Source organism: Aotus nancymaae, unplaced genomic scaffold (assembly GCF_030222135.1).
Source record: "Aotus nancymaae isolate 86718 unplaced genomic scaffold, 86718_ANA_hifiasm-v0.15.2.pri h1tg000072l, whole genome shotgun sequence".
NCBI lineage: Eukaryota > Metazoa > Chordata > Mammalia > Primates > Aotidae > Aotus > Aotus nancymaae.
The window spans coordinates 3,583,165-3,610,715 of record NW_026988487.1 but is presented as its reverse complement, the minus strand read 5'-3'; the positions used below and the strand labels follow the sequence as shown (position 1 = coordinate 3,610,715).

The window sequence follows — 27,551 nt, the reverse complement described above, 5'->3', positions numbered from 1 at the left end:
ATTTCGGAGAATGCTCTCAGTGTGTGTGCCAGGTTACTGGGGTAGGACCGAAAGTTACTGGAATTCTTTTGTTCTACAGTTATTATAAATGTACAGGGACACAGAAGGGAACCTGTTTATATAATGGTACTCAGTATAAGGTGTGTAATCCAGGAGATGGACAACATGATGTCTGCTACAGTCCATCAGAGCCCCCTACGCATACGACTTTTGAAATTAAATTCCTAACAGGGCGATGGAACAGCCCTACTAAGTTAATAGCTAGAACAGAAGAGAAGGGAAGCCCAAAACAGGTCCACCTGAGGTTTGATGCCTGTGCAGCCATCAATGCCTATCATTCCAGTGGGGAGGCTGTGGTTCCCTCGGATGGGAACAAAGTTATTCAAAAGAGCATATGTACAACTGCCTAAAAGATGGAGAGGTAGCTGTGTCATAGGCATCATTAAGCCTGCCTTTTTCCTATTGTCTGCCAAGACAGGTGGGCTGTTACAACATCCAGTCTCTTCCACCCAGGAGAAAGAAGTCTAATGATAGGTGAATGGGAAGATAATGAGTGGCAACTGGAAAGAATTGTTAAGTGTTATGGGCCAGCCACATGGGCAGAAGATGTCTCATGGGGACACTGGACTCCTGTCTATATGCTCAATCGGATCATCCAGTTGCAGGCTACCTTGGAAATACTTGTTAATGAAACGGGCAAAGCTCTGTCCATTTTGATATCACAAGAAACTCAAATGAGAAATGGGATTTATCAGAGCCAGTTGGCCTTAGATTATTTGCTGGCAGCTGAAGGAGGAGTCTGTGGAAGATTCAATGTAACCAACTGCTGCCTACACATAGATGACCAGGGTCAAGCAGTTGAGGATATTGTAAGAGACATGACCAAGCTGGCACACGTGCCTGTGCAGGTATGGCACAGATTTAACCCTGAGTCCTTGTTTGGAGGTTGGTTCTCATCCTTAGGAGGATTCAAGACTCTCATCATAAGTGTTGTAATAATAATAAGTGCTTGCTTGTTACTCCCTTGTTTGCTTCCCCTGTTCCTTCAGATGATTAGAGAAATTCTTCACTGCTGTTATAGACCAGAGAACCACATCACAAATACATTATATGCATCATTATCAATCACTTTCTTCAGAGGATCATGAAAATGAGAATGAGAGTGAGAGCTCTCACTAATGTTATAGGTGAGATTCTCAAAGGGGGGAGTGAGGAAGGAGACCCTCAATCACCCTTAAGCATCTAAGACCACCTCCACCTTGACTTCCACATTGCATTTCAATAGGAGAAGTAAAGGCTGGCACACTGGGCGCCACCTTTAATCGCCCTTCTATAGATTGTGGGCATGGTATGGAGGAATCTTTCTGGAAGGCATTGTTTTTACTTAAACATGATGGAACCCCCACCTAAGTCACTGTACCTCACCCTATTCCATGACCCAAGACCCTTTCACATGTAAATTCTAGAGTTGTAAGCCCAAGACCCTTTCACGTGTAATTTCTAGAGTTGTGAACTCTAGAATTAAAAAGGGCAGGGACTTTCTCTGTGAGCTTGAGCTTGGCTATTGGGCAGCTATACTGCCTTACTCCCGGCCAAATAAATCTCCCCTTCCTTCCCAGTTCGGTGTTCAAGAGGTCTGTTTCCTGGCCTTTTCCTGCTTCAGGACTACAGGTACATGCTACCTTGGCTGGCAAAATCTTAGGGGATTTTGAAGGAAGGAGGGGTCTCTTTTAAGTTTCTCTGGCCCCCAAGCTCCTTCTTTCCTCAGTCCTTTGCACATGCTGGTCCCTCTGGGAACCAGAATGGTGAAAATATAGCACCTCTGTGAAGACTGGTAGGAGGGGGCTGGGAGGGAGGGCTTTTCCAAGCAGAGAAGCCATCAAAGGCCCTGGGCCAGGTCAAGATTTGGGATAGTCAAGTCCCAGAGAGAAGGCAACTGTGGCTGCCATGCGGTGGGAAGGGAGGGAGAAGTAGAAGATGCTGGAGGGAAAGGGAGGGGCCACACCGCCTAAGTCCTGCCAGCTACAGTCGGGTTTGAGGTTTATTCCAGGTGCAGTGGGCAACTTTTTTTTTGAGATAGGGTCTCACTCTGTCACCCAGGCTGGAGTGCAGTGGTGTGATCCCACTCATGGCAGCCTCAACGTCTTGATCTCTTTTTTTTTTTTTTTTTTTTTTTTTTTTTGAGAAGGAGTTTCACTCTTGTTACCTAGACTGGAGTGCAATGGCGTGATCTCGGCTCACCGCAACCTCCACCTTCTGGGTTCAGGCAATTCTCCTGCCTCAGCCTCCTGAGTAGCTGGGATTACAGGCACGCACCACTGTACCCAGCTAATTTTTTTGTATTTTTAGTAGAGACGGGGTTTCACCATGTTGACCAGGATGGTCTCGATCTCTTGACCTCGTGATCCACCTGCCTTGGCCTCCCAAAGTGCTGGGATTACAGGCATGAGCCACCGCACCCGGCAACGTCTTGATCTCTTAAGCATTCCTCCCACCTCAGTCTCCTCCTGGCCCACCTGTCCCCACCCCCACCCCACCTCCCGTCGCCGTTGAATATCTGGAACCACAGATTTGCACCACCACACCCAGTGAATTTTTTTTTTTTTTTTTTTTTTTGTAGAGACGGGGTCTCTCTATGTTGCCCAGGCTGGTGTCGAACTCCTGGGCTCAAGCGATCCTCCCACCTTGGCCTCCCGAACTGCTACTGCGCCCGGCCATTGGAAGATTTTAAGCATGGGAATAACATGTCTTGTTCACGCATTAGCGAGATCTCCCTAAGTGCAGTGTGTAGGATGAACTGCAGGGGGCGACATGGAGACAAGCCTGGAGGCAGAAATCCGGTAGAAGGTGGTTAGGATAGGCTGGGCCTGGGATGAAGGTGGCTTGGTCGAGGGCCATAGTCCTGAAATGGTAATAAGTGGGCCTGGGTTTGTGTCAGGATGAGGCGGTGAGGGAAGGAGGAATCACAGTAACTTGTTAGTTTTTTAGCCTGCACAGCTGGGTGAATGCGGAGTGCCATCTCTTTATAATGGGACACCTTGGGAAGGACTGGATTTGAGGGGCCATTGAGGGAAATTAGAGCCTGCTTTTGGCTGGGAGATGCCCATCAGGCATCCAATAGGAGGTGTGACGTAGTTACATACGTGATCTGGCGTTCCAGGGAGAAGTCTGGCGGGAGAGAAAGCCTTGAGAAGCCGCGGATCGGGATGACAGCCACTACGGGAATGGACAAAGATGAACACCAGAGACCCAGAGACAGACCTCCGGGGCAGCCATCCCCGAGAGAGGGCGGAGGAAGAGCGGGAAGTGAAGGCTCTGGGGAAGGAGAAGGCCGCGTGGAGGAGGGAAACCGGGGGAAGGTGGAGTCAGAGACGCTGGAGAAACTCGCAAGGAGGCTGTGGCCAAGTGTGTCAAATGCCACTGAGACACAGCCGGGGAAGGAAGGGACCTTTGCTTCGGCATGTAGGTCCCTGGTGATCTGGACGAGAGTCATCTCCTGTCATGGTGGGGACAAAGGGCTGATTGGAGCTGCACAGAATGAGTGGGGAGGAGGGCGGTGGAACAGCAGAGGCCAGAGGGGCCTCCAGGGAGTTTCGAACAGATGGAGTGCGGGGCATGTTATAAGCTATGATAATGATCCGGGACGGGGAGAAAGGCTCTGCAGAGGCTACGGCGGGGGTCGTGGGGTGCAGGGGTGGGGGAGCAGGGCTGGGCCCTAAGGTGGGGTAGGGCTGGGGCCCAGTGCAGGCTGGAGGAGGGTAACGGGGCTTCCACTGTGCTCTGTGGGGGAAGGAGGCACGCGTGGATACAGGGCGGCAGGTGTCGGGGGCGGCAGGGCGCTGAAATGCGGTGTGCTTGTGTGGTTGCATCCGTGTTCTCTGAAGCCTGTGGTGGCATTGCCCGCTGAAATTGAGGCTGGGGGTGTGGAAGATTTGCAGTAGAAAATATGAAATTAGTCATTTTAAGAGCGAGGAAGTGAGGCTGTGAAAGAGGAGGAGGAACCAAGGGCCCGAGTGTGACTTGCGGGGTTGGGGTTTTTTTTGTTTTTTGAGAAGGAGTCTTGCTCTGTCACCAGGCTGGAGTGTAGTGGCACGGACTCGGCTCACTATAACCTCCGTCTCCCAGGTTCAAGTGATTCTCCTGCCTCAGCCTCCCGAGTAGCTGGAATTACAAGGTGTGCGCCACCACACCCGGCTAATTTTTGTATTTTTAGTAGAGATGGGGTTTCACCATGTTGGCCAGGCTGGTCTCGAACCCCTGACCTCATGAACCGCCTCTCAAAGTGCTAGGATTACAGGTGTGAGCCACTGTATCCGGCCACTCACTTAATCTTCATTCATTCATTCCATCTTTCATTATTCACTCACTGGGTTTGAGCTACTAAACCAGCCACGAGGGATGAATTCTCAGTCACTGTGAAACTGCTCATTCACCCAACCAACCAGCTCACTGTTTCTTATTCATTATACACCTCATAAGTCCTGCAGAGGTCTGACGTGTGAGCTTCCCCTGCTCCTCGTACGTCTGGCAGGTGTCCAGGCTTTCCCATGTCCATCATGTGTATATCCCCTGGGTCACATCCAAGTCAGGTGGGTACCACAAGTCTAAAGTCCTCGTATCTTCTTACGCATACCAGGCCTGATTAATTTATCAGTGCCATTGATCAAAGTTCACAAGGCGAATCTTCATAAACTTCTAAAGTTGCCTACAGTTTCCAGTAAACAAATCTCTTTAAATTTGCAAAAGCAATGCTTGCTGATTGTAAAAACACACAATGCCAAGGCATACAAAGTAAGAATCCCTGCTTGCAATCTGCTATCGACATCACACTCCTGGTGCCAACAACTGTTGGAAGTGTGGGGAGTGATTGGTTCATATCCTTTTAGATCTTATCTGTATTTTGCAATATATATATATATATATATATATATATATAATAAAATACGTATGGGTGATATCCTTACAAACTGAGATCATAGGCTTTTGTTCCACAACTTGCCTTTTCTCTAACAGTAATGGACACTTTGCAGGGTTGATGTTACAGATCCTTTTTATTTATTTTTTCTTCTGAGATGGAGTCTTGCTCTGTCGCCCAGGCAGCTGGAGCACAGTGGTGAGATCTTGGCTCACTGCAGCCTCTGCCTCCCGGGTTCCAGCGATTCGCCTGCCTTAGCCTCTAGGGTAGCTGGGATTACAGGTGCACGCCCCATGCCTGGCTAATTTTTTTGTATTTTTAGTAAAGACGGGGTTTTGCCATGTTGGTCAGGCTGGCTCTTGATTATTTTAAAAGTCTGCATAGGGAGCTCCACTCTGGTGGCACAATGGGTTAGTGCACGGTATTTATATTGAGCTCTTCTGCATGAGCACTTCTAAAGGCTCATTTCTAGAAGTGAAATTGCCAGGTCACATGCATTTTACATTTTAATGGATACCCAGTGCCAGACATAGTGCTTCCTACATAGCAGGAGCTTTGTAAAGATCTGTGGCATGACTGCATGGTGCCAGATGGCCCTCTAAAAGGTGATAGCATTTCCACCCCCAGCAAGGATGACCAGAAGAGCCACAGAAGTCTCCATTTCTGTCACCAGGTTGCAGCAAAACTAGGTTTCAGGATGGCCACTTTCCCTTGGGCTACTCTGCTACTCCACAGGAGGAGTTACAGGCCCTGTGATGAAAGGAAGGCAACGTCCAGGCCGAGAGTAACTTCCCCCTCAGGTCTCCCAAGCCCATTGCTCAACATCCTCCCACTATCACGGTGAGGGCAATATCAGCTCTGGGACTTCTCTAATTGGAACCAGACACATCTACCCAAAAACTCATGTTTTCTGCCACTCCTGACCAAGCCCTGAAACTGAAGGGAAACTTTCACTTACAGTTCGGCTCATTCTCTTATGGCCAACCCGGGCACTATCTTGTCAGTAACTGCTGCACTACTTCTGGCGCCCTATCTCCAGAGAACCCACACCTGGATGGTCCCTTTTCTTGGCATCTTTGGGGCTACCTGTGCCATCATGCTATCCCTAGCTCTGCCACCCACCTGCATCCTGATGCCCCGAGGATGGGGATTATTGGGAGAGCACTGAATGAGGCATCCCGTTGGCACACCAGGGCTAGTTCAATCGTTCTGGGAGCTTTGGCCAGCATTGACTCGGGATCCTCTGCCTGGAGAAGGAGGCTAGCATTGAGTGGGTTGTGGGGGCACAGTGCAAAGGCAAAAATCAGGGTGGAGGTGCCCAGCCCCGTCTGAGTCCCAAGGCACTGGCACTGTCTCACTCCACTCTGCATGACCACGTCAGGCCCCCATGGGTCGAACCCCAGTGAACACTCTCCCATGCTGCTGGGGTGAACATTCTTTCCCCTGTGGGTTAACTCCCACAGGCGGGGCTGGTACAGAAGGGTGGAACCTGCCATCTCCTCCCCTCCCTATAGATTCCAGGGTGGGGCCGTTCAAGGTCTCCTAAAGCCCCACTCCACAGATGCCCAGCCCCACCCACTGCTCTCTCCTGAGCTCCTCCCCACCACCACCTTCTCCCAGCAGGTGGTTTCCAGGGTTGCTTCCCGGATCTAACCCCTCGCAGTCAACTTCTCACCAAGTCATGGTAAGACAGCCAGAGAGCTGGGTTCCATGTCTCCCAGGAAAGCCTTGGGCAGAAGGGATTGGGAAACCCACACAAGGGACATGCCCACCCCATTTCCAGGCTCTTTGGCACACAGAGACATCAAAAAACAGACAGCCAAGGCATCTAGAAAGAGCTTCTCCCCAGGGGCGGCCCACGGATGGGGTGGCCTCCCAGACCTGGAGGACTCATCAGTGGTAGGATTTCGGCGTGGCCTCCCAGACCTGGAGGACTCATCAGTGGTAGGATTTCGGCGCAGCGACCCCATCACCGCACCCCCCAGCAGTGCCTGGGCTCACCTCTCCATGCACCTCCCCACACAACCAGAGGCAGGCTCTCAGCCAAGATCAGTAATGTTCAGTGAGGACATGTGTTTATCGTGTGTTGGGGTGGGTACAATGAGCTCTCTATTCAGGTAGTACCGGAAGCTGGCTCAGAGCTCATCCAGTTCAATCTCCCACAGGTATAGAAGTGCCCTGATAAAATCTCAGAGCTGGCTGTCCAGTCAAGATTTGCATGCCTCCAGAAATGGGGCTCTTACTACCCCTCAGAGTAGCCCATTCTGCTGTTGGGCACCACCAATGGCTGGCATTCTCCTCCTGGCAGCCTCTTTCTTGGGTTGGGGGGGTGGGCCGATACTGTCACTCCAGCCTAACCCTCAGGACTAGAGAGGCAGCTGGGGTGGAAACAGAAGCAGAAAAAGCAATAAGTTAAATCCGAGAATGAACAGAGACGTGGCAGGATGGGCAGGGACACTCCTGGGGTCCAGCAGTCTCTAGCTTGATCCAGGGTGCACTGGGGAGGAGGCTGCTGATGGCAAGATTCCAGGCAGGAGATGACTCAGAAGGCTGGGTTGTCAATGCCTCTCTGGTCCCTGGTATATTCTTCAGGCCTAAAGCTGTAGGGAGGGGGTGGCTCTGTGGGAGTTGGGCCCAAGGTGGGCTTCAGAATCACCTGCAGGGAAAAGAGGGAGTTCAGTCTCCTGGGCCCTGGCCCTGGCCACTACTCCCCCATGCCAGCTGAGGCATGGTTACCAGGGAGTGGGGGTGGCCCAATGCTGGGTGCAGAGTGTCCCCCAGGGTCGAAGGGCCCTCCACTGTCCCTGCTGCACAGCCAGCCAGAAGCAAGGTAGGGATGGGGATGAGAAACCCACCTCACTGTAGGGGGGTGGGGATGCAGAGAGGGGTGCTCTGACCCTTTCTGGGAGGATGATGGAGGGCAGTTCCGGGGGCTCCCGGCAATCCATTGGGGTGTCTGGCTCTGGCTCTCTGCAGTTGCGACAGAAGCACTTAGCCAGGCCACAGATGCAAAAGAGGGACACGATGACCAGGAAGATGATGACGAAGATCCTGGGGTGGGGACCACCAAGAACACCCTGAGTCCCCAGGCCACCTGCCACACCTCCCTGCTCCCGCCACCCACACCGCTCCCTCAGCAGGTGCCTGGCCTGGCCCTGTGTGGACCAGGCCCCTCCAAGGACTGTGTCCAGAGGAGCCAGCCCTGGGCTCACCTCACAGGGTCAGGGAAGATGTCGTTCTCCTGGCAGCAGCTGTCACCACAGCATTTGAATCCCTTGGGGCAGGCGCTGGTTGGAGGGCACAGAAGGGGGAAGGAGAAGCTGTTGGCACCAGAGTGGAAAGGCAGAAGGATCCTAGCCTCCCCAAAATACACCACATGCTCATGGCATAAGCTGCCCCTTAGTGGGATAGGGCGTACGGGCCCCTCTGAGCTCATCAGGACTCTGGGGAAGGGCTTGTGTGCTTGTGCCTGGTACAGCTCCCTACTGGGCCCCACACCCCTCATCTGTAACACGGGTGGAGGGAGTATCCTTTGACCTCAGCAGGCAGGTGTGGGGACCCATCCCCATTGCAGTGGCCACTCTAAGGAGGTGCGGGGAAGCAGGCCGCGAGGCATCGCTGGCACCCGTAGAGTATGAGGGATCAGGGAACGGGTGCTTTCAGAACACCTAGTGCCGACCTAATGGAAACGCTTTTCTGCCCAGTGACCCTTACCCCAGCCCCACCCCTTGTGCTCAGGCTTCTGGGATATCTATATTAGGGTTAGCCCCCTGCCTCCAACCCAGGGGACCCTCAGAGGGGAGATGACCTGGCACTGCAGTAGGAAGGACCGGGATCAGGCTTCAGACCTGCCCCCAAGTGTGGAAGTCCCAAGTTCGTTGGCGCAGGGAGAGGGTGGGGTCTCCCTCTTTGGCTGGGAAAGTGGGGGGAATGTTCCTGGCTGGATTGGGAGTGGGTGAGGATGGATGGGGTTTCTGGCCCCTCAGACCCCCAAGGCATGCAGGGCGTGATTTGGGTTGCTCCTCCCCCAACCCCAGATTGGCAGTTATGGCCAAAGTTCCAGACTTACAAGGAGAGACCACATCTGGCTACAACCTGTGGAAGAAGAGAGAGGTCAGGGGTCATAAACTGGGGAAGCCGGGGTGGGGTCTCTACTCAGGTGCTGCCCAGGTACCTCACAGCCAGCAGGTCCCCAGAAGACTCAGCCTCTTCCTGCAAGCCACTCCTCACCTCACTCCACCATGTTCCCAGGTCAGTGCTTGGAGCCCAGTTGACCCCTGGCTGGCCCCAGCTCCCCTTCCTCTCTCACCACATTTCATCATTCCCCCATCCTGGACCCCCCCCACCCCGCATTTATAAGCCCATCCTTTCTGACCACCCTTCCAACCTGCCTTCTGCTGAGACATCCATGGCCCAGGGCACTGGTAACTTTTCTTATCCCACCCTCAGTCACTGAAGACACTGGGCAGAAGGACTCTTCCTATAATGCAAATCTCATCACTAAAGAACCTTGCTGGAAGCCCACTTCGGTGGCTCCCTGGGGTACAGACCCCACCAGTGAGCAGCTGCCACTCCCTCCCCTTTCTCTTCCTCTCACACACACCCGCTGGAAGTTTCCTGAACATATCTGGGTGTTTTACACCTGTCTGAGCCTCTATTCATCCTTCAGATCCCTGCCTAGGGGATTCCATGCTCTGCAAAGCTGCCAGGACCCCGCTTCCCAAACCTCCCTCTTCTGTACTAGGTCTGCAGGGCATCCAGGGCATCTGACAGAATTTCACTCCATTGATAGCAATTATATGTCAAGGCCACATTGACTTGGAACACTCTTCTAGGTGGCTGCAGGGCTGGCTCCACCCCCTCCCTCTCTGACTGCCTTATTTAAAATGATAACCACTCTCCTTCCCTTTAGTGTGCTTAATTTTTTTCCATATCTCTTAACATTTAACATGCTTTATCTTAATTGTCTAACAGTTACGTAAAAGGCAAACTCCACGAGGGCAGGGATTTTTGTTGCGTCACTGTTGAAAACCCAATCGTCAAAATATTTGCAGAATGAATGAACAAGCATTCATCAATTACCTGGTTTCATTTCATCCTGGCCTGCTCCCAGACTGTGGGGAAGGGATGTAGGTGCTGGAACATAGGAAATGGGTGGAGGGGGAAGGTATCTGTCACCTCACCCTAGCCTCCTGGGACAACCAACCAAGGCTAAAAAATAGGAAGCCAGCTTTGGCAAAACCACTATTACCTTTATCTTTTTGTTGTTTTGTTGTTTTTGTTTTTGTTTTGAGATGGAGTCTCTCTCTGTCTCCCAGGCTGGAGGGCAGTGGTGCGATCTCGGCTCACTGCAACCTCCCCCTCCTGGGTTCAAGTGATTCTCCTGCCTCAGCTTCCCCAGTAGCTGGGACTACAGGCGCATGCCACCATGCCCAGCTAATTTTTTGTATTTTTTGTAGAGATGGGATTTCACCATGTTAGCCAGGATGGTCTCGATCTCCTCACCTCATGATCCGCCTGCCTTGGCCTCCCAAAGTGCTGGGAATAACATTTCAATTGCAAGTCACAACAGTAAAGATAAGAATACCAGTGATAGCCAATAATAGTTGGGGTGATACCCTTTTCCATGCTCAGTTCCAGGCTGAGTATCTTCTCAGAGGCTTTGTCCCCTTTTGGAGACAGGAACAGGAAGGAACCCCTGCAGGTTGGCCCAGAGAGGGTGAGTCTGTGAATCCAAATCACACAGCACACGAGAATGACTACAGAATTGGAGACAGCCTCTGGGCTCACTGGTTCATGCCTGTAATCCTAAGCATGTTGGGAAGCTGAGGTGGGCAGATTGCTTGAGGCCAGAGTTTAAGACCAACCTGGCCAACATAGCGAGGCCCCATCTCTATTCTTTAAATTATATATACACACACACACACACACACACACACACACACGTACGTATATATATGTATGCATATATACACACATGTGTATATATGTATGTATATACACACACATATATGTATGTACATATATACACATATATACATACACAGATGTATATAATTTAAATCTCTCTATATACACACACATATAATTTAAATATATTTAAATTGTGTGTGTGTGTGTGTGTGTGTGTGTGTGTGTATAGAGAGAGAGAGAAAACTTGGAGACAAATCAAAGGGGTTGATCCAGGCACTCAGCAGCACCCCTTCCCTCTCAGACCTCACTCTGTCCCTCGTCCCTCTTGGACCCCAACTAAGAAGTGATGCATAAGTAACAAGTTTAGTAAATTAGTCTCAAGGTCCAGTTTGGGAGGGGGAGGAGCTCTTCTCCCAGATTGCCTCCTCACATTTTAACCATGGGGTAGTCTTGTCTGGGGTGGTTCAGAGGCTGAGTTTTATGGAGCATCAGGGTGGTCTTGGGCTCAGCTTACTTAACTCCAGAATTGAGGGCATTAACAGCACCTTGCCCCTGGGGTGGGTAAGAGGGGTAAAGCAGAGGATGCCCAGCCCAGCATGGACACACACTGACTGCCCAGTGATTTAGAAGGAGCACCTTGCTCACTAACCCGGGTCCCCGGAGGGGATTCGGCAGAGCCACTCTGAAAGCTCAGCCTAGATGTGTGAAGGGGTCCTGTTCTGGGAGCAAGTCCTGACTTCCATCTGGTTCTTAAATGGAAATAAGTCACGAATGCATTTTCTAGACCCATCTCTGTTCCTAGGACAATCACCCATACCAGGACTGGATTGCCTTCCGCCATCACCTGTAGCATTTACCTGGGAGGAACAGAAGGACCGAAAAAGCGCTCAAACCCTGCACCTCCCTCCCCAAACCACAGATTTCAGAGGTCACCCCAGCCTTGGTCAGGCAGCCAGGTCAAATCCCACCACAGGCTGGGATTACTCACTCCTAGAAGAGGATGAGGGAGCCTCCTCTCCCCTAGGGAACAAGTAGAGAAACAGCCCCAAAGAGGGTGGGGACATCCCCAGGGTCACCCAGCACTGGAGGAAGAGAGCTGGGGCTATGTGCTGGCGCAGGTGTCCAGACCTCAAGGCGGGAAGGAGCTGGAAGCATAAGCTGAGACTAATACGGAGTCCAAAGTCCCTATTCACAGTGAGGTGCTAGGTGTCAAATAGGTGGTAGGCGGCGGCCAATTCCCACCACAGGATCCCCCTCAGAGGTGGGAGAACCCAGGCTCTCCCAGGGCCTCCCCCTCCGCTGCCCCCACCTCCACCTCCACAGCAAAGAGAAAGGAAGTTGCTAATTTCGTGTGGTCAGGAGGAAATCCTGACAAGGGGAAGGTAGCGACCAGGCTCCCGAAGCAGGCTCCTGACCTACAAGGTTAGGGCCGGAAAGTTCAACAACCTTACCTCCCAAGTCTCACCTTTTGGGGGCCAGCCAGCAGGCTGAGCAGCAAGGTGGGCGCGAGGCTGGGGACCCAAGCTTGGGACATCCTGGCATGGGGGCCACTGAGCTTTCCTGTGGAGAGGAGGTGGGGCTGCGACCTCTCCCACTTCCCTCCACCTACGGGGCCCCGCCTCGGGATGGGGGCGGAGCTGCATCGGGAGGGGCGGACTCCGGGCAGGGAGGGTCTGGGAGGAGGAAGGGAGGAGGAAGCGAGGCCCGGAGGTCTCGATTGGGTTTTGGGAATTGGGAGGCGGAAAAAATTAACAGATTTTTAAAAAAAGAAGTACCGGGCGCGGTGACTCACGCTTGTAATCCCACCACTTTTGGGAGGCCGAGGAGGGCGGATCACTTGAAGTTAGGAGTTCGAGACCAGCCTGGCCTACATGGTGAAACCCTGTCTCCACTAAAAATACAAAAATTAGCCGGGCGTGGTGGCGGGCGTCTGTAATCCCAGCTACTCCGCAGCCTGAGACAGGAGAATCGCTTGAACCCAGGAGGTTGCAGTGAGCCGAGATTGTGCCAATACACTCCAGCCTGGGCGATAGAGAGACTTCATCTCAAAATAAATAAATAAATAAATAAATAAAATAACCTAAATTTAAAAAGAGGTGGGGTCAACTCAACACCGCTGAGCTGGGCCTTCCTAACCCCAACTCCTCCATTCCTAAGTGTCCCAGACTCCGGGGAGGGATGCAGGGACTGGCAGGAGTTGCGGACAAGGAAGTTCCTTCTCATCTGGACTTCTGGGTCTGGTGAGAAGTCAAATGGGGGCAGAGGTGGAGGGAGGCGGAAGGCAAAGGTTCTAGGGTAGACTTTGAGGGGTTATGGTTGGGGGATATCGCCCCGTTGGGTTTTGGCCAGAAAGGGAGAGAGGGGGCAGCCTGGCTTTCAGAGTGAACTGAGATTTCCGGTCGAGGAATAAAGACCAGGAGCACAACTTGGGTACCCTCGCGTCCCCTCCACTCTTGAAATCCTAAGGGGAGGTGTTGGTGTATTTCCTCCCTTTGACAAAACAGGAAATCAAGGCCCCAGGGTTTAGACTCGCCCCGGGGTCCGCAGCTGGGGCTGGTCCTCAGCCAGGCCCGCCGGGGTGCGGAGGCCCATCCAGATTCCTGGAAAGACCTAGCGGAGGCCACCCCAGTGCGGAGGGGCCGGATTCCGAGCTCCCGGCGGCCGCCGCCTCCGCAACTCCAGGCGCGGTGCTTCCGAGAGCGGCCGGCAGATGGCAGCGTCGCCCAGCGCGGGTGCCCGGGAGCCGGGAGGGGCGTGGCCAGGGCTGGTGGGCGGGGGACGCTGGGCCAGGGCGGGGCAGGAGCGGTGCAGCTAGGACCCCGGGAAGGGAGCGAGGGGGCGAGGAGGGGATGGCTTGTGGGGCTCTGTTCCCTGTTCCGGCGAAGGGGGAACCCTGAGAGGCTCAGCGTCTGGTCCTTGGGCGCCCCCTACTGTGTCGCCAATCTGTCCTGACCCCTGAGAAATCTCTTCTCTTTCCTTGCTCTGCCTCTCACCCTTCTCCCTCCTCTCTCCCAGTCACGTTCTCTGCCTTCTATTTAACCCCTCTGTGTCTCTCCTCGTTCTTCCTAGCCTGTTTTTCTGTCTCGCTTTCTCCCCATCTGTCTGCACCCAGTTTCTCTCCCGTTCCCTGCGTTTCCCTCTGTTCTCCCCTCTGCTTCTCGTCTCTGTTCACCTCTGTCTGCCTCGGCGGAGGCGTCTGTTTTTCTCGGTTTCTCCGGTCCCTTCTCCCTTGTCCGTGGTTTGGTCCCGCACCCTCAGTCTCTCGGTCTGTTTCTTAGGCCGTTTCCTGCTCTCTCCTCCTTTCCTTGTCTCTATTTCCCCATGATCTCCTAGCCCTTGTTGGCCCTTAAGAAGATAATCTTCCGGTCTCGGGAATTGGGATCCGGCCCCTCTGTATTTGAAGTGATTGTGAGCTTGGAGAAGGAAAGGGGCCGCCCTCCCCCTCCTCCCCCGCAGTTGGACCTTGGCAGGGGGACCTAGTCCTGAGAGTCCTGGAGCCTCCGCCTCTTGAATCGTTGCCAGGTGGGCTTCTGGGGTTCTTCTTGTCCCCACGGTACCGGCAAGGCCTGGGGTCTCTACCCCACACTCCCTGCTATTCTGCCCAGGCCCAGAGCCCTGCAGAGCTGTGGCCCTTATGGGAGAGGGAAATGGGAAAATGGATGAGCTTAGAGGAGGAGGATACCCTGGGGGGTGAAATGAGGATGCTGAGAAGGGCTGGGGAACTCTCGGGGCAGATGTGGGGAGCCAGAAGGGGTGACAGTGAGGGAACTAGGCAGGCACCAGTGCCCTGAAAAGGGGCAGGAAGAGGGGAGGAGACTGGCGTGGCTGCTCTCCGGGGTTCTGACATCCACCTGAGCCAGATATAGGGTGGCCAGACAAAAGACAGAAGGCCTAAGTAAATCCAAACTTCAGACCAACAGGAATCATTTTCTTTTAGCATAATTATGTCCCGTGCAATATATATCTTTTTTTTGAGAACCGAGGCTGGAGTGCAGTGGTGTGATCCCACTGCACCCTCCACCTCCCAGGCTTAAGCAATTCTCATGCCTCAGCCTCCTGAGTAGCTGGGATTACAGGCGTGTGCCACCACACCTGGCTAATTTTTTGTATTTTTAGAAAAGATGGGATTTCACCTTGGCCAGGCTGGTCTCCAACTCCTGGCCTCAAGTGATATGCCTACCTCGGCCTCCCAAAGTGTTGGGATTACAGGCTTGAGCCACCACACCTGGCCCCACACAATATTTAAGGCATACTTATGCTAAAATTTACTGTTTTATCTGAAATTCACATTTAACTAGATGTTCTGTATTTTTCTTTGTTAAAACTGGCAACCGGGCCAGGCAGAGTGGCTCATGCCTATAACCCCAGCACTTTGAGAGGCTGAGATGGAAGGATCACTTGAGCCCAGGAGTTTGAGACCAGCCTGGGCCACATAGGGAGACCCCTTCTCTGCAAACAAAAGAAAAGCAATTAAGCCAGATGTGGTGGCATGCACCTGCAGTCCCAGTTACTCTGGAGGTTGAGGTGGGAGGATCACTTGAGCCTCGTAGTTCAAAGTTGCAGTGAGCTGAGATCACACCACTACACTCCAGCCTGGGTGACAGAGCACCACCCTGGTTCTAAAAAGAAAAACAAAACAAAATGAAACCTGGCAATGCTATCCACATCCCTACAATGTCATAGGAACAAACTCCGCCCCCACCCCACGTCTTCCAATGGAGAAGTGAGGTCCCTAGCACTTGACTCACCAGGAGAGTCTGAAGGGCTCTCAAGACCCAATCTGGGCCCCGAGTTCCTTCTATGACACCAAACTGCTCTGTGTTCCTTCCTGCAGATGGGGACAAGATGAGGAGTCTGGAGGTGGGTGGTCCCAGCCCAGGCCAAGAACACCAGGGCCTGTTACCAGCATTCATCATGACCCCGGGGCCCTAGGATTGTTGGTGGGTAAGGTCAGAAGGGGGTGGGAGCACCATGGACCCCGCTAGACTGAGCAGAGAGGGGGCTGTTCTAGAGGATGGAGGGTCCTGGACAAGGCCAGCGTCTTCTGTCATCTGGCAGCAGGAGGGCATTGTGCGCAGGTGCTCAAGCATGCACAAGCACGGAGACCCAGAGGCGTCACGCAGTCAGCGGTCCCCCTGGATTCCATGCCAAATTCCATCTGGGGTTTCCCAAGAGCGGCCATTTCTAAATGTCTTCATATGCACTCGCTGCCCCCCAGTGCATTCACTAAAGAATGAGCTGATTGTGCATCCTGCTGGGGCCAGCTGAAAGGAAGGGCCTCCGAGGTCAGCCGGCCCACTTACACCCTCTCAGAGAGGCAGCGGGGGCCCAGAGGGCGGGAAGTCTAGGTCACACAGGACATGAGGAGCTGAGTCAGGATCAGAACCACGCAGCGCCACACCCGGCACAGGTGGCACTCACCTCGGGCCTGGGGAGCCCTGCTCCACTGCTCCGGATGGAGGACCTCGCAGGGCGGGTGGCTTCGCCTGGCCTGACTCAGCCCAGCCCAGGGGGCCAGGCCTGGGTGAAGAGGAATAGCCAGGCCGAGTTCTGTTTTACTTGGCGTTCCACCTCCGCCCCCGCCCCCATACTTTGGTGGACACTAATATCTGTAATGGCTGATGGCGCTGGGCTGGGAACGCTTTTCAAAGCCAGCAGAATGCTCTGCTCTAGCCTAGCTCTGCCTGTAGGGGCAGTATTGTGTCATGTTAGTCAGTGTGCCACTTAATAGATTGTGCTGTGTGACCTTAGACGAGAAATGGAACTTCTCTGGGCCTCTCTCAACAGGGAGGAGAGGGAGGAGTTGGATAACAGTACCTCCCTCATTACACAGGCCATGATGAGGATGAAATCGGCTGCTCAGTGTCTGGCATACGGTAATGGCAAATAAATGCCAGCTGTCATTCCTGGTAGAGAAAAGGGGCCCACGGTTCCTTCTCTGCATTTCACATGGAGGTGGGTGGAGCGCCAAGGAGTGCAGGGTCTTGCTGCTGTCAGACACAGCTCACTCCCATGGATGGGCTGCAGGAGTCCAGCCTCAGTTTCCCCGGGATGCCTTGCTCACTAGACTCCTTTGCCGTCCACTAGGCCCCACTTAAGGGCCAGCCAGGCCAGAGAAGGTGGGGCTGGTGACAGATCCCAGAGGATGCCCAGGGGCCGACCACTCCTGACCGTGGCTCTGGGACTGGAGATGCCATTCCCTCCACTCCCAGTTTGCCCCCCATTTCTACTCCCGCACTGCCCGCTGAGCACTGCCTGGGTCTGCTTCACGGAGGAGGCCCGCCTCTCCACACGGGCTGAGAGTGCATGGAGGCTGGAGGCTGTGCCTGCCACAGATGTCCTCTCCCTTCATCCACTGCCATCGGCCCGCCGTGCAGCCTGGCTCGTCAGGGCTGTCATAGTCATATTCAGCAAGGCTTAGTCTCCTCATTGCTGTGTTGGGGCATGCCACTCTCTTGCTCCCTAATCTTTAGTGGCTCTCTACTGCCACCTGAATAAAGTCCCGTCTCAGAGAGACCTTCAGGGTCCTCCATAACCAGTCCCCACCTGACCCCCGCCCCCACCCCCGCCATGTTCTCCAGCCCCCATCCCTCCTCACCTCTGCCCAGGCAGTTTTTTCCACCTAGTTTCTCCCCCAAGTCCCTCCCGGAAACCAAGCACATCCTTCCCCATCCTTGAAAGCTCAGCCCAAATGCCACCTCCTCCAGAAAGCCTACCTGGACTTGGATCTTCCTTCAGGAAGTGATTATCTGCTCCCTGCTCACCCCTACCTAGGCCTCTTCCCCAGGCCTCTCTAACAGCCCTCGGCTGTTTTCCCTTGAAGACGTGTGCACATGTCCTAGTGTTCCCACCCGGCTGCGGGGGCTGGCCAGCTCTGATTCAGCATGCATTTTCCCCTGGCGCTTTGTTTCAAGTAAACACTGGCTGTGTTGTCATTGAATCCAAGCTGGTTAGGGGCCTTCCTGGGTCAGGGGCCAGATTTCTCCAAGGAGACAGGGAATTCATCTCCAAAGTCCATGGGGAAGGACTTGTGGTTGGGGTGGGAGGAGTCCAGACCGACTGAGCTGTGTGATTTGGGGAATCCACCTCCTCTGCTTCCTGCACCCCCTCCAAAGGGTATGCTCAGATTTGTGACTCCCCCGTCAGCAAGTGAGGAAGATGCTCCCGATGGATGGACCCTCCTAAGGGGGTGAGGCAAGGAATGCTGGGTTTACTGTCCACCTTCCTGGAGTTGGCAGAGTCCAAGAATAGGACTTCTTGGCCATGGGATGGGAACTTCAGTCTCCTTTCCAACATTTTTTTTTTGGAAATTGAAGCCCACCAGCCCCTTTGTCATTCTTGGGGTGATGGGCATATGGGTGGAGGAGATCAATTCTGGAGTCAGCTCCAAGTTTGAAGCCCTGAACCTGTGGGCCCAGAGGGCGGAGGGAGAACAAACCACCTGAGAATGCGCAGTGCAGGGCGCTTATTATCCCAATGAGCAGGTTAGAGGGACTCACTGATGCTCCCTTTCCTGGAGGCTTAGCAGAGACAAAAACAGCATTTGGGAGCCATTATTCCTCCAAAGTGTAGGTTTCTGGGGCACAAGCTGGGATGGAGAGGAAAACACCTCAACGAGCTGTGCTTGGTATCGGGTAGGGAGGGGCAGGGCGAGGTTGAGCGGATGAGCTTTGGCTTCTGGGGTGGCAGATGGAGCAGAGCCATGAAGGCTTGGGCAGGAGAGGCTGAGCTCAGACTAGGGTGAGGGTCTTGAGAGCCCCCATGCCTGGCCTCCTTCTTCTGGGGGGCCCCCTCCTTCAGTCTGCAGCCCCAGTCCCACGCCTGCCCTCACTGTCTACTCTCTGAGACAGGATCCTGTAGCCAGAGGAAAGAAAGGAATTTGGGATCCCCACTTTCTAGCTCTGTTCTTGTTGGCTCCTTAAAAGAGGGTTCATCTGCACCGTGTTTGTGGGTGCCTTTGTTTCTGACCCAAATGTTACTGGGGTTGCAGCTAGACCTGGAAGAACTTTTCAGACCCAAAGGAGCTGGAGATTCAGGAGAGCCATAGGAAGATGGAGCAGCAGGGTGGGGGGTGTCTACGTGGAGCTGCTTGCACAGGCCTGAGCTCTTTCCATGGGATGGGGGCTCAGACTGCAGTGAGGCGCAGGCACCACCTGAGAGGACCCCTGAAGCTGTAAAGGCAGAGAATGAGCGGGAGCGGTGGGTGAGGGGTTCCGGCCGGCAGAGATCACATTCTTCCTCAAATCAGAGCTCCTCTAAGCAGCCGCATCATCTGGTTCCCAGCTGAGGACGGGCTTGGCTCTGTTGTGTGCTCACATGCCTGTGTGCATGTATGTCTGTGATATGCACGTGTGTAGATGCAGAGCGTCCCAGCCTCCTGTGTTGATTGGCAGCTCCCACTCACACCCCTTACCCAGCACCAGTGCCTGGCTTCCTTATCTCCAGGCCAGCCTTTAGGGGGCTGGCTTCAGGATCCCCTCACCCCAGTGGCCCTGTTAGCACCTCCTCTCTCCCTTGTTAGCACCTCACAACCCCTCTTCCTCCTCCAGCCCCAGCTGTCCCCCCAGAGAGAGGCCCTGTGGCTCGCAGCCCAGTTCTCGCCTTCTGATTCCACTTCAGCTTCTGCTTTTTGAAGCTTGGTTTTCCTCCCAACCCCTAACCCCCCTGCCCTCTCCATTGCCCCCTTGTCCACGTGGAGGGGTTTTCTGCAGGACATCGGAGCCTGGGGGAGGAAGTTGGTTCCCCCACAACTGAGCACGACTTCTCTTCCAGGCTGGGGCTGAAAGGCTGGGGCACACACAAAGCGAGCCCCTCCCCATCAGCCTTCCTTGCCTGGAGGCTGCGGGGGTGCAGTTTGGGAGGGAGCCCCATACTAGGGGCCAAAGCTAAGATCTGGTGCCAACTCTGCCACCCTCATGGGGGCAAAACCCCACTCTGTGGCAGTGCTGAACGGGTGGGGTGAGGGGGCAGGGCCTCCAGGTAGAAATGTCGTCTTCTGGCTGTCCCCTCCAGGATTGCTGTGCCCAGCCTGCGCCTGGGTTGCCGAGTGGGGCAGGGTGGTCCTGCGCCCGGAGTCAGCTTGTCAGGCCTCCAGGACTGCAGGTTTCCTTTACCGAAGGGCCCCTTCCCTGCGGGCTTTGATGTGTCTGCGAGGTTCGTGGAGGATGTTTGGCTTCGGGGCCCAGTGCCAGGATAAACTCCCTCTGCCTGCTGGGCCAAACCACTGCCTCCTCCCTGCCTGGCTCTCCTGCCTTCCCCAGCCTTGGGCCTGGCCTCCTCCAAGGCCAGCACTGCCCTGCCTGCTTACTGCAGTGGGCACTGAGATGCCACTGTTACTGCTATTGGGGAGAGGCCTGTGGGCAATCCTGACCCCCAAGGCTGGCCAGGGGGTGCCTGCTGCTAGGTGACCGCGGTCCTACTCCAGGTGGGGATGCTGGCCCCTGACTCCTAGCAGGGATGGGGGTGAGATGGAGCAGGGGGGAGGGGTGTCTACGTGGAGCTACTTGCACAGGCTTCAGCTCTTCCAGATGTGCAGAGGTTCCAGATGTGGGGATGACTCAGCCTGGAATGGGGAGGGGTGGGCGGTGCATGGGGGGATGGCGAGCAGGGGGATGTGAGGCCCTGAGCATCTGCCAGCTGCTGCCTCCTGTCCTCTGGAACCTGCAGCCCCTCAAAACCCCAGAAGCGGGCAAAGTGGTATTTAATAGCTGCTGGCAGCTGCCCAGATGTGTGGCCCCCAAGTGTCCCACCATGTGTGCTGGGAAAGAGACCTCAGGGCCAGGGGCTTAGCTAGGAGAGAGGGAAAGGGAGAAAGTGGAAGGCAGGCAGAGGAGGTGGAGGAGGGCCAAGAGTGGGAGGGAGGATGGAGCGTGGGAGGTGCAGGGAGAAGCCCAGGACGGAAATGGTGGCCCCTATTTGGGCCCCATCGAGTGTATGATGCAGAGGACTCTCTGTGTGTGTGTGTGTGTGTGTGTGTGTGTGTGTGTCTGTGTGTGTGACCTCGATGCTGGAGTTACACAGGTGGGGAAGGTGCTGTGTTGGGTGAGCGTTGTGTGTCTGGGGGTGTAAGCTGTGTTGGTGAGCTGGGTGCTGGAAGACGGTGTGTCTGTTGGGTGACAGGGTGCAGGAGCGTGTTCTATGCCATCTGTCTGATAGAAAAGGGCTGTGAGGACAGCAACTGTGTAGTGAGGGGCTGTGGTGGGAAGGGGCGTATGTTTATGCCAAGTTACATGTGCCTTTGGATGCAGAGGGTGGGTCCCGCAAACCTGGGGAGTCGAGTGGCATCTGGGCCTGCCAGACCAGGACCCCAAATTGCTGGAGCTTCCTTCAGCCTCCCCTGGGGAGTCTTGGGGACCAGTGTCCAGCATTCTGGAGCTGTGGTTTCTCCTGCTCGGCCCTGGGCCACGTGGTCTCCCTTGCAGGTCAGTTGGGGAGACCCCTGAGCTTCAGAGGCCGGCACCCTGCAAACTGCAATGCAGGGTGTGCAGCGGGTGAGCTTCTCCCTCCCCACCCCGGACAGCCGCTGTCCTGGCCTCCTCTCTGGCTTGCAGGGGGTCTGCTGGCAGGGCCACTAACGGCTCCCTGGAGAGGCCCACCTGTGCCAGCCTCCCTTGCCAGGGTAAACAGGGCACTAAGTGTCTGGGCTGGTGCCTGCCTCGGGCTGGGCACTGCTTCTCCACACGGGGCTCAGCTCCCAGTTGCGGCTTGGGTTGTCTCCTCCAGTTAAATGACAGGCCTGTTGCCCCAGGCCCCATAAACAGTGTTTTCTGGGGAGGCGGGAGTCATGGGGCTGCTGAGCTGATGGATGATCAGGTGGAACTGGGAAGACGGCCTGTTGCTTCCTCTAAGGGGGGGAAGGCCTTTGTGACCCTCCCCCAGTGCTGCGGGGTCCTGCCCTTGGGTGACACTGGTTCACTCCTCTGTTATTCTCCACACACACACACACTCACACTAACACCCGCCAGCCCTCCGCTCCAGGTTCTCGGCACCAATTTACTTGACTGCAAACAAGCGGTGGCTGGGATCTGGCCAGCTGGTCCTGTGCTGTGCGGCCCCTCTGTTCACAGTCCAGGCTGAAGCCCGCAGAGGGTGAGCACCGTCTCCAAATCACCGTGCGACAGTGAGCACCTGGATGTGTACCTGGCCCTCCAGACACCACGATGCTGCCACCCAGTCCTGTCTCATTCCCTGGACATCTCTGTCCCCGGCTCTTTCCCAGTCCACCTCCTTGCTGCCCCCTCCGCCGTCCTCTCCCTGGGGCTGACGCAGAGTGAGAGGAGCCTCTGATTCCTCAGCCCGGCCTCTGACGACTCCCCTCCAGGCTCTACCCCCAGGGCAACCCCGCAGGGAGGAGGAGCCCTAGCTCCACCCCCATGAAGCAAAGCCCCCTTGAGGGGGAGGGGGACGGGAGGAGCAGGCAGGTAAAGGCTAGACCTGGGGGAGCCAGGTCTGCTGGCCAAGGAGCTCAGGGGAGGCCGCTGAGCAGGGGCCGGGCTGCCTGAAATAGAGGGGCGTGCAAGGGATGGCAGGGAGCAGGAGGACGTGCTGCCCACGCCCAAGCCCGCCGGCAGCCGGCAGCCGGGGAGCAGACATCTGGGCCCAGCCATCCACTGCCCGTCCTGAGGAGGGAGGCAGTGGAGGAGCAGGAGGGTGTCCTCCTGGGCAGCCGGCAGGCCAGAGGCCCTGTCCCCACTTTGCTGCAGTGGGGCTGAGAGCAGGGAGAGTGGGCCCTGTGGACAGGGAGGGGTTGCTGCCAGCCTGGGGCTCTGGAAGCGCTCCTTCCCCCTACTCTGTCGTTACCCACCTCTGTTTCTGTCTCTGTCCCCTGCTCCCTTTCTGCGCTCTGACTCTTCTCTCTGTGTGCCTGTCTCTTTCTGGCTCCCAATCTCTTCTCCCTTTCTCCTCTCCTGCCATTTCCCTCCCCTCTCTCTTTTTCCTGCGGGGAGCAGCTCCAGCATCTGGGGCCAGCTTCCCAGAATGGAAGGTGGCTTTGTCCAGGGAGAAGGAGGCCCTTGACCCAAGCGGTGGTCTCAAAACAGCCACATCCGTCTCCCTGCTTCTTTGCTCAGATCCTCCTGTGTCTGGGGGTCCTTGAAGCCAGAGCCCAGCCCATTCTGCCTTGCCAGGTGGTTTGGGAGCCCCAGTGCCCCATATTCAGAACTGCTTGTCTCAGCAACCAGGGGATGAAGGCAGATCTCTCTCTCTCTCTCTCTCTCTGTGTGTCTCTCTCCCTCGCTTGCTCTTGCTCTCTCTTTCTCTCTCGTGTCTCTCTCTCTCATCCCCAAGAAGGCAGTGCTCTGTATGGCTGAGAGGCTGGAGTCTGAGCCCCAACCCTGGGTGACCAGACACAGCTCAGATCTATGGCGTTGCCTGGGTGTCACTGCTACAAGCACCCAAAGTACCCTAGTTTGGACTAAAAATTATACCCCTCATGGCCAGTCAGACCCTGGAGAAGCTCACAGCCTCTCCCACTCCCAATAGCCTCCCAGGAGAGCTGTGTAACCTGCCTGGGCCTCACCCAAGGACAACAGGGCCAGAGAGTGAACAAGGGAGCAGGAGCCGTATAAATAGCCCATTTTGGGGGAGCCCCCCCAGCATGATTTCAGGCTGGTCTGCCTGCTGGAGAGGGAGGGAGGAGAACTGTGGTTGCCCCAAGCAGCATGCAATTTAGGGTTTATTTTGGGGCATTCTCTGTAGCTCCGGGTGGGGCTGAAGTTAATTTAAAGGTTTAATGGGGTGGAGGAGGAGAGAGAAGCTCCCACATTTGGCCTGGCTGGGAAGGGGGTCCTTCCCCAGTTCCCTGCCAACTCCCAGGGTTCATTCCTGGGAGGTTTCCGGGACACCTCAGCTCTTGTTCCCAGATGCTGCATGCCTCTCCCCAAGCCTCAGGATGCATCCAGCTGATGGAGAAGCTGGCTGCATTTTGTCTGATGGAGGACACACAGGCTCTGCCCTCAGGGAGCCCTCAGTCTGAGCAGAGACAGGACACACGCCCTACCTTCAGAGTGGCCAGTCATGATGGCAGCCCCTATCATGATTTTAATTTTTAGTCTTTATTTGTTCACCGCTGTATATCTGTGTCTCTTCCTGGAACTTAAGCTCCGTGACAGCAGGGACTTCTATCTGCCTCTCACAGCATCTTCAGCACTTGCAGCACCAAGCAGGTTCCTGCATGAATGAATGAATGAGTGAACTGCGAAAAAGCCCCGGGTCAAGAGGCAGCAGTGGACAAAGTCTAAAGTCCTTCCACATCCCAATCTCTGTGGTGTGGCCCTCCACCTTGCTGCCTCCCGCCCCTCTGGCCACACTCTTCAGCCACCAGCCACTATGAGCAGTCTGCCCTGGTGTCAGCCCCCTTTCCCACCTTCACCCCTCTGCTCACCACGCTCCCTCCTCCTGCAACTGCCTTTGCCCCCATTGCCACGTGACTAAATCCTGACAGTCCTTCAGTGCCCTATGCAGAGTCACCTCCTCCAGGAAGCTCGCTCAGATCCCTCCACTGGATATAAATGTCCATAGCTTTTTCTCTGAGCCTCTTCTCTCACTCTGTCTGCATGGGTCTGCTGGGATCATGGCTTCTCTTCCCTTTAGGCCATAAGGGTCTGGGGACCAGGATCGCCCGCAGTTACCCTGGAGGCCGGTACCTTGCGGGGGCTCCATTGGAGGAAGTGTGAGCTGCCCAGGAGGCAGGCTGTCATTTGTGCTTCTCTCTGCCCCAGTTTCTGGAAGCGCTGGGTGAGTCTATGGTGAAAGGTGTTCGTGGTGGTTGTTGGGGGTGTCACGGGTAATTTCAGAAGCCAGGGAGGGCAACCAGGACCCCAGTGGGGTGGGGGTAGCATAAAGTTTCCCTTAGATGTTGAGCTTCTGGTCAGAAAAGAGGAGGGTACTGAGGGGAAGAGCACTATGGAGAAAGCCTAGGGGAGGAGGAGGGAGCGTAGAGGGGTGGACAAGGGCTGGGGCACAGACAGAAGGGAAGGTTGGGGGACAGGGAGAAGCCTCTAGGTCCCTAGAACACGTGTCCCTTCTTGGGCCTCACCTGCTTCATCTCTAGCCATTGGCACTGTTGGCTGTGCCTCGTCTAAGACTCTCCTATGGGGCTTCAGGGGCCCTGGCCTCTTTGCAGACTGTGCCGGCTTCCTCTCTCTCCACCTTCTCTAGGGCACCTCCATGTGTCTCATGGGCACCTCCACCTGGATACCCTGCAGGTATACCAAACAGAAGTGCAGCAGCAAACTCCCCAGCCCGATGATCAAGCTGAAACCTGGGGCTTTCAGATCTGGTGCTGTTTCTCAGTTCATTCATTTGTTCATTCATTCATTCATCAGAAGCCCAGGAGCCAGCCTGAGTGGAAATCTGGCCCTCATCCTTCTGTCCATCAGTCATCAAGTCTTCTGGCTTTTGCCGTTTTTTTTTTTTCTTTTTGAGATGGAGTCTCACTCTGTTGCCAGGCTGAAGTGTAGTGGCTCGATCTCGGCTCACTGCAACCTCTGCCTCCCGGGTTCAAGCGATTCTCCTGCCTCAGCCTCCTGAGTAGCTGGGACTACAGGCACTCGTCACCACACCCAGCGATTTTTTTTTTTTTTTTGGTATTTTTAGTAGAGACAGGGTTTCACCATGTTGGCCAGGATGGTCTCATTCTTTTGACCTTATGATTCGCCCACCTTGGCCTTCCAAAGTGCTGGGATTACAGGCGTGAGCCACCGCGCCTGGTCACGTCTGCCTTTTAAATCTCTTATCAATCTGGCCACCTCTTTCCACCTAGCTGCCACTGGCCTGGGTCTGGCCACCATCACCTCTCACCCGGGTCTCTGTGGCAGCCTTCTAAGAGGCCACCCCACCTCCATTCTGAGCACCTTCCAACCCATTCTCCGAGCCATGCCCAGAAATCTTCCTAAGATGCACCCTATCAGCTCCCGCCGCTCCCAGGGCCCTGGCAGCTCCCTGCAGGCCCGATGCTCCCGTGGCCCTGCACTTGGCACTCTCTTGCCTCTGGACCTTGCAGACGCTGCTCCCTTGGCCCTCCACGCTCTTCCTCCCGGGCTCCTCCTGGCCATCCCTCACTCTGGGAAGCTTTCTCTGTTCTTCACACCCAAGGCTGGGTCAGGAGTCCCCTTCCAGGAGCTGCTGTCACCTTAATCTCCCCCATCACAGCACCCAGCATGGTAAATAGCACTTCACCCTCTTCATCCAGAAGTGCCACCAGAACCGAGGCCATAGCCAGGCCTGGGGCAGAGTTTGCTGATAGAACATGCATTCGGGAGACTGGGAGGGCAAGAGAGAGGAAAACTGAGGACTTTCTCGAGGGGCTGGGCCTCTGAGGCAGTGGGCAGGGGCGGGGGAGCTCCCAGGGGACGGAGAGGAAGCCTCAGTTGGGGTGGTTGGGGTGCTGGCCTCTGGTCAAGGTTGCCCTGCGCCTGCACTGTCCATGGAGTTCGCCTGCACCCTCCAGGCTGCTTGTCCTATGGAGGTTTTCCTCCCCAGGAGACGGAGAGAGTCGGCCGGACTCCCACTGTGGGCATTGGAGGGAAGAAGGCTTCTGCATCCTGGGATGGGTCACGGCTGCCTGCCAGCACCCACTGGCATCTTCCGAAGCAGCCTTGAGTCTGCACAAACTGGCTACGAACACATATGACCGCATCTCACTCTAGTCCACAGCCACGCCAAGGAGAAGGATGCTAATCCCGGGAGCCTGCAGACAGCCCAAGAGATCTTCCTTGAGGATTTGTTTCTTACCTTGAACATTCATAGGCATTTTACTTCCTACCCCATGCGATGTCCTTGTATGTTTTAGCATCAAAATAATGCCTTCCATCACTTACCATTGGGAAAAATGGACACTCAAGGAGATGAGACAAATGATCGAGCCTGAGCTATTCTTGCCTTTCTGGGTTTGGAAAGAGTACGGGACCAGGAGCGATGGGACTGGGCCCAGGCTTGGCCCTGCAGATGATGATGGACAAATCGTCCATAGAATGGGCTGGTGAGCCTGCAGTGCCTCGCCTTAGGACGGTGGCCACCACTAAACAGAGCAGTGGGTGTGAAAACTCATGATTCACACATGGCACTTGAGGTGCCGGCGGCTGCCTGGGGGCTGGGCCCCTCTCCAGGCCCCTCTGAGACTGGCGAAGCTGGAGGGAGCCTGAGGCTGACACCCCCAGCGTGGCCCCCACCCAGATTCAGATTCCCCGGAGCGGACCGGGCACTGGGGGTCCAGGCAGTGGCTGCCCCCTCCCAGGCTAGAGGAACGGGTGAGCTCACCCTCTGGCCCAGGCAGAGCGAGGGGGGTAGGAGACGTAATTAAAATGCCAGAGGTTAGGAGGTGAAGTTACAATGGAAAGAATGAAGCCCCAGCCCTGCCGCCACTGCTGCTTCTCCCACCCCGCTCCCTCTGCCAAGCCCACATTTGATTTTTATTTCGGGAGCTGCCAGCGCAGCACTTGGGAGGGATCGGAGAAACCTCACTCCTGCTTACCCTGCCACGTCTGGAGCTGGGGCCACGGAGCGGGGAGGGGGCTCCCGAGACCCAGAGGAAGAGCCCTGAGGTCCCCACCCCGGGACCCAGGGACCCAACGTTCTCAGGGATCAGGCGCCAGGGAAGGGGGCACTTGGGGCAGGGAGTGGGCTTGGGAGGCCAGGAAGGGAGACCTCAGAACAAGGAAGGCATTCCTCGATGTTCGATGTTCGCATCGGCCTTTGTGCCTTTACTCTGGAAGCTGATGGGAGA

General features: G+C 55.3%; 1 protein-coding gene across 2 annotated transcripts; it reads right to left on the bottom strand.

Annotated features, from left to right (window-relative positions):
* Nucleotides 1–6,822: 6,822 nt before the first annotated feature.
* TMEM92 (transmembrane protein 92) lies at nt 6,823–12,422 on the bottom strand. Of its 2 annotated transcripts, none has more exons than XM_012463479.2 (5): nt 12,294–12,422; nt 8,985–9,010; nt 8,128–8,202; nt 7,771–7,966; nt 6,823–7,571 (listed from the first exon to the last, which is right to left on the bottom strand). In XM_012463479.2, exons 1-5 carry the CDS (start codon nt 12,360–12,362, stop codon nt 7,458–7,460), a joined length of 480 nt encoding a protein of 159 aa, XP_012318902.2. In that variant the 5' UTR covers nt 12,363–12,422; the 3' UTR covers nt 6,823–7,457. The 2 variants fall into 2 exon arrangements, with proteins under 2 accessions (XP_012318902.2, XP_012318903.1); XM_012463480.2 differs by having other exon boundaries at nt 8,985–10,051; nt 12,294–12,373.
* Nucleotides 12,423–27,551: the final 15,129 nt, after the last annotated feature.

What these genes read in the sequence shown, in the direction of transcription:
- TMEM92 (XM_012463479.2), bottom strand. Translation starts at nt 12,362, where the DNA reads ATGTCCCAAGCTTGGGTCCCCAGCCTCGCGCCCACCTTGCTGCTCAGC. An exon ending in TGCTGGCTGGCCCCCAAAAG is followed by an intron (nt 9,011 to 12,293) that starts GTGAGACTTGGG and finishes CTTCTTCCACAG; the next exon opens with GTTGTAGCCAGATGTGGTCT. An exon ending in CCCCACCCCCCTACAGTGAG is followed by an intron (nt 7,572 to 7,770) that starts GTGGGTTTCTCA and finishes TTTTCCCTGCAG; the next exon opens with GTGATTCTGAAGCCCACCTT.